Source organism: Eptesicus fuscus, chromosome 6 (assembly GCF_027574615.1).
Source record: "Eptesicus fuscus isolate TK198812 chromosome 6, DD_ASM_mEF_20220401, whole genome shotgun sequence".
Taxonomy (NCBI): Eukaryota; Metazoa; Chordata; class Mammalia; order Chiroptera; family Vespertilionidae; genus Eptesicus; species Eptesicus fuscus.
Window position 1 is genome coordinate 100322779 of NC_072478.1, and position 15317 is coordinate 100338095.

Consider the following 15317-nt stretch of genomic DNA (forward strand, 5'->3'; position numbering starts at 1 on the left):
GAGAAATGGAGACAGAGATGTCGGCAGATGAAGAGATAGAATTAGACAGAGAGATGCAGGAAAGTTAACTTTCTTGGGGGGGGGGGGTGAAATTAATGGTCATTTGGGATATATAAATGACATAAGAAAACGAATCTAGAATACGACTGTAAATTTACTAGGAGTCACTGCATTCATTGTACACTTAAAGCAGGTGCATTTTATGGTATGGAAATTATGCCTCAATAAAGCTGCTAAAAGAAAGAAAAATTTTTTAAAACTTATCTGGGAATTCTTGCCAGCAAGTAGGTTTCGCGAGTGTGGCCACATCCTACCGGTTCATCTTACAAAGGGCGACGGAGACATCCCTTCTCGCTATCGCGCCCAGCCCTTCTTCTTCCTTCGTTCAGGCTCTGCGTGCGGAGGCTCAGGTCAGGACAGTGTAGCTGCCCGTGGTCTGGGTGCTGGAGCGGTTAGGGAATTAGGTAGGCTGCTGATTTCACACATACCCCGCCCCGCCTCCCCCCCCCCAAAAAAAAGAAAACCACAAAATAAGCATTATTTGCACCCCACTGCCCCTCCCCTCCCCAGGCACACGTCCATTCCTCTGTCTTGTCTCTCAGCACCTTCTCCTTCGCAGCCCTCAGGTCCTGCAGTGCTTTTAAGTCACGCCATGAGTAGGTTGAGTGGTAAGCAGCCAACATTTTAAAGTGCCCCTGGAAACTAAATATTATAAAACGGTGCAAATAGCCCAGCAGAACCATCCAGTTTTTAGCCATCAGAAACCCATGATAATCACTTATAAGATTATCTTTAAAATTCTGAAAGGTGGGGGGCACCTTGGCTCCTTCCTGGACTGATAGGGAATTTTCTCTCTTCTGCAGAAGACAAGTCTAAAAAAAAAGAAAGAAAAAAAAATACATGTGTTGTTTTTTTTTGAGGTAGCATCCGTCCTGAGCCAGTGGCTGGAAATAACAGCCTAGCTCGTCCTATTGTAAGCTCAGAGCTAGTTTAGTTTTCTGGACTGTTCCCCACTTTGGGAAGGTTGCCTCAGTCCCCTACACACAGGTCAGTGTCATTGGGGCTCCCCTGCATCTGGGACCCCACTTCGTCTTGCACCTGCATGCATTGCCTGCTTCCCTGACTCCCCGGCAGGCACAGCCCCACTCTGAGGCTGGCCCAGCGGCTGCCTGTGACCTTGCTCCCCCTTTGCATGGCTCCCCTGCTGCCCCAGCGCGGCCTCACGTCCCTCTTTCTCATCCTCTCCGTTTCTCCAACCAGATGGCTGCCCCGATCTGTGCAACGGCAATGGGAGATGCACACTGGGTCAGAACAGCTGGCAGTGTGTCTGCCAGACCGGCTGGAGAGGGCCCGGATGCAACGTTGCCATGGAAACCTCCTGTGCTGATAACAAGGATAATGAGGGAGGTGAGCAAGCGTCTTCTAATTCCCAGCCCCTCAAGAACAGAGCATGGCATCTATATGGTCGTCACGAGTCATTTTTCCTGAAAGATCTCCCCTATACTATTGTCAGATGTTGTCGTGACATTTCCTTTGAAGCAAACGCAGTGTCCTCGGGCCAGTGGGGGCTCCTGGAGACCTGGGCTGCAGGCGCCGGGGTTTGATGCGGCTTTGGATTCTCAAGTACATGTGCACAGAAAGGTGGCTGGGCCCTGCTCTGCCTTTGGTAACCCGTCCTGCCAGACCCTTCAGGCCTGGGAGTTACCAACACATCTCTGCCGCTGGTGACCAAATGCGCCTCCCGCTGTGCTGAGCTGTCTAAGCGATGCATCCCTTCCTACAACCCTAAGGGATGTTATTTCACAGATGAGGAAACCGAGGTCTAGAGAGCAGTTACGTATCTGTCTAAAGATAATTCAGACACAGCCCGGCCCGTGGGGCTCAGTAGTTGAGCGTTGACCTATGAACCAGGAGGTCACAGTTCGATTCCCAGTCAAGGCACATGCTTGGGTTGCAGGCTCGATCCCCAGTATGGGGCGAGCAGGAGGCAGCCAATCAATGATTCTCATCATTGGTGTTTTTATCTCTCTCTTCCTCTCTGTTCCTCTCTCTAAAATTAATGATAGATGGATATATACATACATACATACATAGATAGATACATAGATAGATAGATAGATAGATAGATAGATAGGTAGATAGATAGATAGATGATAGATAGATAGAGAGAGAGATAGATAGATAGATAGATAGATAACTCAGTCACTAATAATAAAATTGGGGTCAAACCCAGCACGGACTTGAGAGTCTACCTTCTAACCAGTGGTTAGCAAATGACAGCCTGCTTTTGTACAGGTCTAAAAGCTGAAAATAGTTTTTACATTTTTAATGGTTGGGGGGGGGGGCAGATCTAAAGAATAAAATTTCATGACAAGTGAAGACTATGCGGAAATGACATCTCAGTGTCCATATATAAAGTTTTACGGGAACATAGCCACGCCTATCCAGTTATGTCTGGGCCACGGCTACTTCCACCCCGGAGGTCAGCCCTGTGTGACCACATGGCTGACAAAACCTGAGCTGTTTTTCTCTCGGGTGTTATTTTACTGGAAAAGTTCGCCGACATCTGTTTTAACCTCTGAGATGAATTTCCCTGTAATTCTCTGATGGAGTGCTAAGATTCTGGGAGCAAATAGGAATGTGGTAGAATATGGGCCCCCTGAATTTCTGAGAATAGCCTGCCATGTTCCCCAAACATGAGTACAAGTGTGGGACCCACCAAAATTGTTCCAGGTGTAAGAGGACCCATGCGTCGATTGTTGGATTTAACAAAGGTGTGTATGTCCCTGCTGTGTGCTGATCCCTGTGTGCTGAAATGTCAGCCCTGCCCACGGGGTCAGCTCCAGGGGTGTCCAGCGTGAAGCGCTGTCCCTCTGGGGGATGACTGAGAGTGTGGGACACTCCGTCTTTACAGTCCTCATCCTCTTACTAGACACTGTGCAGATTCCACAGTGTGTTACTGCAGTTGCACATGTATGTAACTTGTACCTAAACAAACGTACCTACACAGTAGGAGTGCACCAAGCAGAAAAGGGCGTATAGGCCTGACACCGCTCACAGAGCCCCCGTTCATTCTTTCCCTTCCTGAAACAGAGCCAAAACAGAAGGCACTTACATTCATTTGTGGGAGAGGTGAGACATAACTACACAATGCGTACGTGTTTTTTCAAGGGTGAGGTCCACACCGTACTCCTTTTCCTGTAGGGTTCCCTGTCTTTGCTCCCGGTCCCGGTGGTTTCACGGAGCCTAGCGGTTGCTAAGACCAGCTCCTTCCTCTTCTGGAAAGAAGCTGCTCGCCAGGCCCCTTCCCTGTTGCGGAGTCAGCAGCTGAGCGCTGAGCCAGAGGCTGGAATCCGCACATGGCAGAGGGGGACTCGGCCTCCCACGGAAGCCTTGCGCAGCCCCCTCCCGGCCAGCCCTATCCCTGATCCAGGCTCCCACCAGGAGAAAACGGAAATCCCCCAGCGGTAGAGGTGTTGGAGGCATGGTAGGCGCTTCCAGACTCCCAGTGGGCACAGGTCAGGGTCCCCCCCCAGCGGGCAGAGGCAGAGAGCAAGCACAGAGGCAGAGCGGCAGGCCACAAAAGCCAATGAGGCGGTGATTATGCTAAAGACAATCAAGGCCTTGTTGTGGGAACCTCCCAAGGAAGTCATTAACCACCAAGAAAAAAAAAAAAAAAAAACAGGCTCTGCACAGTGTTTATAAAAAGAAACTCCCAGCTCATTCAGAGTTGCTGGTGTCAGGTGAGACGCAGACACAGATTCTCTCTCACCTGGCAGAAGCAATTCACAATTAACTGAGTTCTTTTTTGGGAGGAGATTCCTCTGTGCAGAGTATCCTTTTTATGGCTAATTACTTCCCGGGGAGGTGTGCTAAGCACTTGGCTGTTTATTGATAAATATTAAAGTTACTCCTCATCTACTCCGGATCCAATCCTGCAGCACGCTAACTGAGTCACTTGTTTGTGTTTGTTTCGGGTGGGGGTGGGAGTTCTGCCCCAGGCTCTGTCCTGCTTGGGGCGTTCTCAGAACGTGCTCTCTGTGGGTTTTGAAAGGCGGTGGTGGGTCAGAGCAGGCACCCTGCGAATGCCGCACCCCCTTCCTCGCAGCAGCTGCAAGGAACGCATTTCTTACACACCTCGTGATGGGGGAAATAACAGAGCACTCTTCCAAAGTGAGCTGGGAGAGACCAATCATTTTCCCACCTAGGAGCACTTTACGTTTTTAAAAAAATCTCAGTTTAATGTGCTAGATAGCGATACGAATACGAATATGGATAGTGAAGCCCTGAACAGCCTTTTCCACCTGGGTTCCTCCGAGAGAGAGTGAAGCCCCTAGTACTAGCAGTTCTGAAAGTTTGAGCTTACAGCAAAACCACCCACAGGGCTTGCGTGGACACAGATTGGCAAGCCCCCACCCCCAGGGTTTCTCATTCTCTAGGCCTGGGGGAGGGGTGGGAGGCAAGAATTTGAATTCCTAGTAAATTTCTGGGGGATGCCCACGCAGGTTCTTTCTGAGAACCACTGTCCTAAGACGTCCATTATACTCAATGAATGAACTTCTCCCCGATGCATCTAGAATGGTACTAGCTAAGTGCCTTCCTTGGACGACTTGAGAAAATGTTCAAATCTTTTTGGTAGCCTGTGCTGCTCAGAGGAGAAACCCTGTTGCCTTGGAATTGTTACAGAAACCCGGAGAAAAACCAAGCAACGCTTAGAGGAATGGAGTCACACTTTATTATTATTACACGCAGGGCCAGAGAAAAATGACTTTCAAATTCTGGGCAAAGAAACATGGAGGAAGCTTTCCTATTTATACTTTTTCTAGCTCTTTGTCTCCCAAATAAGGGGTTTTCCGGTCCCCTTTGCAAGTTCTTAAAGAGCCCTATGTGCTGGGGCTTTGAGACCTCAACCAAAGGCCTGGCCTGGCGCCAGCACTGATAACTTCGTCCAGGGAAGGTTTATGGCCTCTCTGGAATGGGAGTAGTCTTATTTTCCTTATAATTTAAGCAAGCAAGCGTTTACAGAAGCCAAAATAGCAGGGTTAAAATTTCAAACAGCAGTTTTTATATAAGATGGATGCTTCAGAATAGCCCACAAAAGCAATGTATGTCGCTTCCCTACCTCCTTACTCCCGTCACTTTCAACATCTCCCAACGCCCCAGCCAGGTGATGGCTAACTTAACCTCAGGAAGGCCTGGCTGCTCAGGAAGGGCCAAGCTTTGCCTGCTGTGGCCCCGAAGAAATAAGTAGAAATGGTTCAGACACGCCGGCGAGCAGACCGCCTTTTTAACAGTGAGAAGTCTCCACGTGCACTGCTCACCCCAATTTGAAAAAGAAGAGACTCTGAGAAATATTTTTGCTTACAGAAGGCAAATACCAGCTCATTAAAGTCTGAGAAAGCACACAACATGTGCAGCAAGTGACAGGCGAATAATATTTAATTATCACCGCCAAGACCGAGGTGTGAGCTTTGGTTCCTCACCGCCAGGGGTAGGAGAGAGGGTGTGGATTTCCTCTAAAAGTAGGAGCCGGGAGGTGGGGAGGTGTTGTTAGACTGTCTTGCCTGGAGTGACAGTCCTTACTCCTTCCCTACACCCCTTTATCACCCCGAACTCAGTGTCAGGAGCCCCAGCCCTCTGTCTATGCAAAGCCCAACTCCCATCACTTCAAGCCAGCCTGGGGGTCCGCCTGAGGCTCCCACGGAATCCTATCCTATCCGATGCCCTCTCCAGTCTGTGGGTGGAGTCCTAGAGGTGGAGCGGGGAGGAGAAAGCCCTTCCTAAGCTGAGCCTGTCCACAGGTCACCCTGGCATCACGTACCCCCTTCCTACACTCGGGGCTGTTTTTGTCCCCCTCTGTTCTGCTTCAAGACGGCCCTGAAGTTAGACCTCTTCTTCCTTTTCCTGTCACTTCCTTGGTTTCAGAATCGGTGACACTAATATCATAGGGTTAAGAGCCTGGGGTCAGGAGGCAGTCTTTGTGTCCTACTTTTGTAAGTCATTGTGCCCCTCAAAGCCTCAGTTTTCCTGTCTGTAAAATGGGCTTCATGGTGCCTCCTCCACTATGGGACAGGTGTGACGTCTCTGCGAGAAAATGCATGCAATACATTTTACAAGTGGCTGGCTCCGAGGGTACCCTCATGTGTTGGCTGCTGCTAGCTTTCACCTCATTCGTATTAATGTTATTTTGTAGAACAAATGCTAAATCCACATAGATGGAGCTCAGCCAACAGTATTCCCACAGCACATAACCCCTGAGGTTCTAACTAGGGCTCATCGCACTTCGGTGTTGCATAACCACACTGGAAAGCTGGTTTACAATTTAGATTTCCAGGCCCTCACCTTTCAGGTTCCTATTTATTAAGTCACATATGGGATCCAGGAATCCACATTTTGACCAGGCACCCAGAGAATTCCGATGCACATGGTCTGCAGATCGTGTTTTGAAAAAAAACTTGTTTAAACAATGGTTTCCCCATGGTGGGCTGACCCAGCCCAATATCACAGTTGCCTACGCCCCAAACACCTACCCCTAGAATTCCCAGGACACAGGAGTGAAGTGGGAAGAGGGGAATTTTATTTCAAGAAGAAATGAGCAATTGAAAAAACTGTGAACATATTTTCATGTTTACTTCCTGAGTGAATAACTTCAGTATACTTTAAAAGTGCTCTGTACTCCTAGTTGAAGAGGTGACTGATGTTTGTTTTTGAATTTAAAAAGTGTCATTAAGTGTGAATCCATCCATCCATCCATCCATCCATCCATCCATCCATCCATCGTTAGCCATTCGTGGTTTACCAAACATTTGTTGAGCGTTTACTAAACGTTAGACTTTGGAAATACTAAGACAAATATGACATGTGTCCACAAAAAGCTCACATCCCTCTAAAAAGATAAGATGTATAAACATGTTATTATTATTATTTGAATCCTGTGTGTGAGGCGTGATGGGCGTGAAGCACCTTAGTACAGTAGGAGTGTAGGGAATCGAGGGTCGTGGAGTGGGGTGTCGGCCGCAGGACAAGAGAGAAGGCCCGTCACAGTGATGAGCCCAGCGTCTTCAGCCTCCCTGGAGGGCCCTCTAAACCTCAGACCTGTGTGATCAGTAATCCGAGGTGAGGACCCTCTGCCCACCAGCAGCTTTCACATTTCTCTGCCTGAACTAAGGACTCAGAACAGCGTTTCCCAGCCCTCCTCCATCTGCGAGGCCTGATTCCTTTGTTCTCCCGAGGAAGCTGCCTTGGGTGGAGAGATGAGGATGCTGGCCTGCGCTCCGCGCACTCCAGCCAGGTCTAAATGAGGAGGAATAACACTGGCGTCTGTCCAAAGCACTTGGAACAGATGAAACCCTCCCCTTGCCCACTGCCTCCTCCCTCCCCTCCCCATCCCATAACCATCCAAATTGGTTTGACATGATTCAGGGATGCTATTCCGGCATTTATCTCAATTGTTAATTAATAACTCACCTTGTCGGTGCATTGAGCAGAGCCAAGCTCGGGACTTCAGGGACTCTGAAAGAGTTATGGTTCTCAAGTCCAAATAGTCTCGTTTCTTCGTCCAGTGAGAGATAAAGCTTGGTGGACCCATTGTAAATGCCTTGATTAATGTGTGCAAATCATGTTGATGGATTGGTTGGGAGGGGGACAGCTTATAAGTGCAGCAGTGCTCTATTAATTGGGTTGGATTGAGGATTCCCCTCGCAGTCCAAAGACCTGTGGCAAATGTAGCTGGAGCCATAAACAGAGTCCCCGATTAGCTCCCGAGAGGAAAGCAATATATCTAATGCTTCAGAAGAGAACTTGGCCTTGAGGCCACTGCCAGCTGGCCAGGCGCTGGTCTCTCTTCTTTGGGAGGCAGCGGAACAAGCCCCACCTGAAATCCTAATGGGCCACAAGGTAACGGGGCGCTGAAAGTGTTCTGGATCTTTCCGTTGAAAGTAGATCTTTGACTTTCTGGGCGTACTTGAGTAGAGAACCTTCTGTTTAGGAAACTAAGGGCTGGAGTTCAGTTTTCTTTTATTCTATTGAGGTTAACCAAAAATGATAGAATCCATGTTTTTGCATATAAAAACTATCACCAGTAAGATTTTTGAGGGCTGGCATGGACCGAGCACTGTGCTGAGCTTAGTACCGACCTGGGTACTGGGAACAGACAGGTCTCTCTGCAGCTGCTCCACCCTCACCCTCTCTTCCTCCCCACGGCAGCCAGAGGGAGGGATTTAAGTTGTAAATCAGATCATGCCCTCAAATCATTTCTCATGTAGTTAGAGTCAAGATCAGATGTTTCCCCTTGGCCTAGAGGGCCTGTGACGACCAATCCTCTGCCTTCTCTCTCACTACCCCCACCCCCACCCCCACAGCAGCTCTGCTCACTCGCTCTGGCCCACCTCCCCCTCCTGCAGGTGCTAAGCTTATGCTAAGATCAGAAATACTCTGACCTTGGCATTCAGTGTGACTGGCTCCCTCTGGTCACTCTCAGTTCTCAGCTCAAACATGGGCTCCCCGAAAAGGCTGTCTTCACCTGGGAAGTCCACCTCTGCCTCTCCCCGGTCCCAGCAATGCCTCTCCCCGGCATTGGAAGTCCACCTCTGCCTCTTCCCGGTCACACTCCTAACTCAGTCCCTCTGTCTGTCTTGTATGTTGTCTGTGTCTTCACACTAGACATCAGTCTGGGAGTCTATTTCATCTTAGGTTTTCCATCTCACAGATAAGGAATCAGAGGCTTAAGAAGGTAACATTCCAAATAGGCCTTTCAGCTAACCACCAGGATGGACTGCGTGTCCACACGAAAGCCAACTTCTCATTTCTCCTAAAACGAACGAAATGTGGGGCTGTTTCTGAAGAAGGCTCAAACCAGGTCAGCATCCGTGGTGTTGCCAAGAGGCCTCAGAGAGAGTCACCTCAATGATAAGACTTTCCCATTGAAAACTGCTTCCCAGTAAATGTATTTGACCATGGAATTTGTTTGTAAAAAAACTAAAAAGTGTTTAAAGTTTATGAGTTTACCTAATGTAGCACCTTCACTTTTTTCTAATCAAGTCTTTAGTAATTTAAATGGTTACTCAGTGTCTCTTAAGGGATTATATTACCCCTGATTAGATAACAAATCAAATATTCATCATACAATTATGATTAAAATGCACAATCTATTAAAAAATGTTAATTTAAATCACTATGGACTTATTTTAGGGAATTAAAGGATCAACACACAGGCTTAGCTGGTGGCCAAGAGGTAACATTTATATCATTAAGGCATGTTGCCTTGGCTGGAGAAACTACCTAGATTGTAACAAGTACCCTCTTAGTTTCTGGGACCAGCACTGGGATTAAGGTTCAAGGGCCCTGGGGCCATGGTTAGCTCTGTGGCTCCCACAATGCTCTCCTTCATACCGATCAGTGGTTCTCAACCAGGGGAAGGTTTGCTCTGTAGGGCAGCAGTTACCAACCAGCGGTCCATGGACCACTGGTGGTCCTTGAGGTCCGAAAGGTTGGCAACCACTGCTCTAGGGGACATAGGCAATGACTGGAGATATTTTATGAGTCACTATAGGGAGGTCAGGAGAAGGTACTACTGGCAGCTAGCAGGTGGAGGCCCCAGGAGGCTGCTAAATATCTGATATGCAGGGGGCAGCCCCCATAACAAAGAATGACCCAGCCCAAAGGTCAACCAGGCCAAGGTGGAGAAATCTGGAGTAGACATTAACATCATCCAAGAACACACATGAGGGTCCGGATGGTCCCAGAACAGGGAGTGTCCTCTGACTTCATGTCAAAGGGCATGAGGTCATGATGCATGGATCACCTACGAGGGGCCAGGCCTGTGCTGTGACTCTACCCACATTGCTCAAGTAAATCATGACAAGAGCCCACAAGAGCCCTAAGAACCACTTAGATCCTTGACATAGAAGCAGAAACCACAGTGCAGAGAGGTGCTGAGGCTTATCCAGGTCCCTCCGCTAAAACACAGCCACACCCGGACTCGGAACCCAGGTCCAGAGCCCCCTGGTGGGCCCTTCCCAGCCCCTGAGTGTGGAGCCCGGGATCAGGCAAGGCAGACCAGAGTGCTCAGCACCCTCGGGCCCCTCAGAAACGCGAAGTCTGCAGCATTCTGAACAGGAGCACTGGCGTGAGCTTTCCCCCCAGTTTTGGGGAGTGCATTGTTGCCACAAAGTGCTTACACAGCGGAATGCCCGGGGCTGGCAGGAGCAGTCGCGCTTGAAATCACCAGGCATTCTCCACGGCACAGCAAGAGCGGCTGCCCGTGGCCCGTGCTCGTGTCTTTGACTTCCCATCTCCTCAGCCAAGAGTTCTGGGGGATTGGAGCGGGGCCAGCACTGTGTGGCCAAATGTGAATCCAAGAAAACCGCCAGGTATCCCCCAAAGCTCTGTGCCCTGTGCTTGCCTCTCTCCCACTCACAACCAAGGCCGAACCTTTCCAAAGGAATTCCCTCCCTTTTCCATCTGTCTGCCCAGCCCGTTTTCTGGAGCCCAGTGACCACCCGCACTGAGGGGCACTACCTCTTCCGTTGATGGGATCGCGGGGTCCAGGATGTCAGATGCAGAAAGGCCAAAAGGTAGAGTCCCCAGCAGCTACCAAGCCCAGAGAGGGAAAGCGACTCCTTTCAATACAGAACAGGACAGGTCTGGGCTGGAGGCCTGGCTCCCTGGTTCTAAATTGAGTGCACTTTTCTCCGTGCCACGCTGCCCCCAAAAGGGGCCAGTCACCTCCCTGGCATCACTGCTTTGATCTGAGGTCTGTCTCCAACCAACCCAGCACCTAGATGAGGATGAGTTGGGGTGCCTGTCCCCCTGAGAGTGGCGCCTTCTTTAAGGTGGCGCCCTAGGTGAGCCTTACTCGCCTCGCCCCAAATCAGCCACACTCCGAAATCATTTATTCGTTTGGCATGTACATGCCAGGCCTCTACTCTGCGTGAATGAATGAGACTCAAACAGTGCCCGCAAAGAGCCCGCGGACTGTTGGTGGTAAAACCAGCCGTGTTCGAAGGGCCCGTGGAAGAAGCAAGGCCAAGGGGCTGGGGCAGTCCAGGCCGGGGGCATCCAGGCTCCCGGCAGGTCAGGCTGGAGTTCTGAAAGCTACAGAGGAGTTAGGTAAGGACAGAGGGCAGGGAACTGTGGACAAAGAAAAGGGCAAAGGCACGGAGGCCAGACAGCAGTGGGTGTTTGGGGACCTCTGAGAAGTGGGTGCCGCTCGGGCGTGTGGAATGTGCTGGGGGGTGCGGCAGGGGAAGCGGGTCTGGGCAGACAGGGCTTGTGCGCCGTGCTGGGCAGGGTGCAGTGTACCCCAAGGATGTGCTTTGCCTTCCTCCATGAGCTTCCTGGGCTCTAGCATGGCAACCACCCCTCCTCCCTTAGCTTGAGTTATTCCTAAACACACATGCGCACAGCAGGGAGAAAGAGTGGCCTTTCTTTGTGTTCCCTCCATGGCACGAGTGCATTCTCTCCCCGTGGGCAGAGGAGACAGCCCAGCCATGTGGGAAAGAGGCTTTGGAGTCGGGTTCATGTCCCAGCTCCTCTACCAATTAGCAGGTCTCGCTCTGTCCGAGCCTCAGTTTCACCCTCTGTAAATGGGGCTAATAATAGGATGCTGTGAGGTGTAGGTGACGCAAAACACCGGGGTTCCCCTAAGTCAGAATCACAGAGTGCTGGGCCTGCTCCCAGTGTTTCTATCAAGTGCCCCGGGGATGCCCACACTGGAGAACCACTGACTGGCGCGGTGCGTGCCACGTCGAGGGAACTCGAGTGCCGGCAGTGATTGCTCCAAGCGTGGCAGCTCTGGGCCGCCTGCTGGGGACAGACAGGCCAGAAGCTCCGTACCCTGAGGCGGCGGCAGCTTGATTGGCGTGTGGACCCTGGGGACATCCCCGGGCTCACTGAAGTCTCTGCTACAGAGATGTGGCTGTGGAGGGGGCTCAGGGCTCCAATCTCCCAGGTCCTCCCTCCTCTTTCAAGAGCTTCAGGAACAAAGAGCTGGGAGAGGGGGTGGCAGCTGGTCCTGGACTCTTGTCCTCAGTGGCATCACTGCTTCTCCCATTTGCCCTCAGGACAATGGTCGCCTTGGCCAGCAGCCGCTGCTATGCCCTTACCGCTGGGCCCCGACTCGTGTAAATTCTGGCTCCGATCTTTACAAAGAACCTAATGTGCCCCGGCCTCTGTTCCCTCATCTGTAACAGAGGTCGCCTTGGCCAGCAGCACCAGCCTCATAGGCCTGTTGTGAGGTTGGACTAGAACATTCATAGCAGGTGCCTTAACGCCACTTGATTTCAATGGCAGCTCTAAGCAGGCGTATCTCCCTCTATAATGAGACTCAGAAACTCGACAAAACACACACTGCCCCCGATCAGCAGCTCATCATATCAGATTAACATCATCTCATCAGAACATTCCAAAATGAGAAATGCATCTTTTGGTCTCTGTTCTAACCTATCGCCCTCCGTCCCACACCCACCAGCCCTGGCATGGGTGGCTCGCTGACATGTCCTGTCTGGTCTGCATGGGGCCACAGAAACCTCTGCATTAATTGCTGACCTTTAGCAGCAGAGGATTCCATTTAAACAACAAAGAAATGGAGGAGCCAGCCAGCGGCTTGTCCAAGGTCAACAGCAGTGCCCTGGTTTGGAAGCTCAACCCTCCTCATTGTAAATGTCCTGTCCATTCTCCTCCCAGATCCGTTTTCTGAACGTAGTTGCATATCAGGTTTGCCAGGGAGTCCAAAGGGAAGTTCAGAGAGTCGGGAAGGGAAAGGGGGATCACTCATAGAGCACCAGCACAAGGGAGCAGATCCAGGGAGAATATTCCAGCCCCCCTGGGACCCAGCCCCCCGAGTCTTGGCTCTCCGAAGCGCCACACCAATGCCACCCCTTTCCGACTACACCTGAGTGGCCACCCCCGGGGTCTTCCACGTGCTGCCTTTGTCTGTGCATTTTGCTGGGAAGATCTGTGGATGCTCCCGGTCTGGCCCCTCCTCTCTCTGTTCCTAACCCTTAAGGCCACGGTTCCTTAATGTCTTTCCATCTCCATTCAGAGCGTGCCACCAACCTCGCTGGGCCCTCCAGCTCCTATTCCACACAGAGCCGTCAGAAGAATCCTCCTAAAAGTCAGACCATGTCGCACCCCTGTTCACACCTTCCCAGGGCACCTCACCTCCCACAGGATGGCACCCAGGCTGCAACAGTGGCCTCCTTTGCTCTGCATGAGAGGGTCCCTGCTTCCACTCTGATCTTACTCCTTCCCTCTATCCCTCTCCCTCCCACTGCCCCATATCCACCACTTTATTGTTCCTGTAACTCACACAATACACACCCCCTCTGGGTGTTTGCACCTCTGTTACCTCTGCCCAGAATGCTCTTCCCCCAGATATTCCCATGACTTGTTTTCTTGTTTCATTTAGGTTTCTACCCAAACATCACTTCTTCAGAAACACCATCCCTCCCCCTGACACCACCATCTAAAACAGCCAATTCCCTCCCTCCTCCATCCCTCTCCAAACCTTTGCCCTGGTTTACTTTCTTTCAAAACACCACCACTCTATCAAAGTCTTTTATACATTTACTAGAGGCCTGATGCACAAAATTCGTGTAGGAGTAGGCCTTCCTTCCCCTGGCTGCCGGCACCGCCTTCCCTCTGGCACCCGGGACCCAGGCTTCCCTCGCAGCCCCGGCTTCATCGGGAAGGTCATCTGGAAGGACATCTGGTCTAATTAGCATATTACATTTTTATTATTATAGACTAGTAGCCCAACACGCGATATCGTGCGCAGTAGGCTGCCCGCCACTTCCACGGGAGCCAGCGGGCACTGCAGCGTGCCGCCGGGAGCTGCGCTGCTTCCACAGGAGCCATGCGGCTTCCGCAGGAGGCAGAAGCGAGCTGCTGGCACCCACGGGAGCCGGGAGGGACCCGCGCTGCTTCTGCAGAAGGCGGGCCTGCCGTCTCTTCTCTGAGCCTGCACTCGGCCGCGGAGGCTGCAGGCCGGTCCCCCTGTCCCTGTCTGTGTCCGCTCAGGCTCCGGGGGGCCAGCCAGTGCAGTGCACGGCAGCTTGCCTGCCCCCCTGTCTCTGTCTCCGTCTCCGCTCCAGGCCTCACCTGCGCACGCAACCTCCTCCTGTCTGGTCGTGACCCATTACGGAGTCCTGGCCTAATTTGCATATTTCCTCTTTATATAGATAGATTATTAAATTGTCTATTTTCCCTCTAAAGTCTAGGTCCCTAGCTGCAGGCTCCCTCTCTGTCTTGGTCAACTCAGTATTAGATGAATTGAATGAATGAAAGCTTTAATGAGAAATATCTGGAATAGGGAGCAGTTGTCTTTTATTCAATAGATTATTTTAGGATGAATAAATTTCATTTTTAAATTTAAAAAAACACACACACGCATACAGACAATGATACCCAAGTCACTATATACCATTGACATTATTTGATTAATGCAAAGAAAGTCCAAATGTTAGCTACATTATTTCTTTTCAGTAAGACATGACCACATCCTCATTGAGCTTTGCTCACCCTGTCTGTCCACTTCCTATGGGCCGATGGCTTAGGCCACAAGCTCCAGGATCATCCTCGAAGACAAGAGGAAAGGCAGGGCCCACTGCGGGCCACTGCTGCATGACCCCAGACCTCCCAAACTGTGGCTTGCCGGGCATGGCCTAGAGCCGTGGTCGGCAAACTGTGGCTCGCAAGCCACATGCGGCTCTTTGGCCCCTTGAGTGTGGCTCTTCCACAAAATACCACAGCCTGCGCGAGTCTATTTTGAAGAAGTGGCGTTAGAAGAAATTTAAGTTTAAAAATTGTGCTCTCAAAAGAAATTTCAATCATTGTACTGTTGATATTTGGCTCTATTGACTAATGAGTTTGCTAACCACTGGCCTAGAGCAGTGGGGGAGATCAGCAAGCCCAAGGCTGGTCCCCAGCACTCACTAGCAGCTGCCCAACCTTGTTGAGTCACTTGGCCTCTCTAGGACTTGCTTTCTCCATCTCTAAAGCCAGAGTAAACAGATGGTGACCATAGGGTAGATGCTTCTGTATAGGTTTATTCACTCTTTAGTAACAGCCCTAGGACGCTGATATGATTATTTCCATTTTACTGATGAGGGAACTGAGGCTCAGAGAGGTACAGTAACTAACCCAAGGCCACACAGCTAGTGTGTTGCAGACCTCCAGATCCTGGGATCACCACTGGCAATCCAATACTGGCTCCTGCCACCCACATGAGAAGATTAAATGAGCGGAGCTGCAGGGAGTGCTCGGCACAGTGCCTGCAGCGTGGCAGTGGCCACGTTTAGGAATCAGTACCTCTGATT

At 50.8% G+C, this 15317-nt stretch overlaps 1 protein-coding gene across 6 annotated transcripts in view; it reads left to right on the forward strand.

The window, feature by feature from the left end:
• TENM2 (teneurin transmembrane protein 2) overlaps nt 1–15317 on the forward strand; it is an 885668-nt gene that overhangs the window by 790050 nt on the left and 80301 nt on the right. For all 6 annotated transcript variants that reach the window (XM_054718128.1, XM_054718129.1, XM_054718127.1 and 3 more), the window contains one exon: nt 1261–1407. In XM_054718128.1, coding sequence (XP_054574103.1) covers nt 1261–1407 — 147 coding nt within the window. The remainder of the gene's footprint in view (nt 1–1260; nt 1408–15317) is intronic.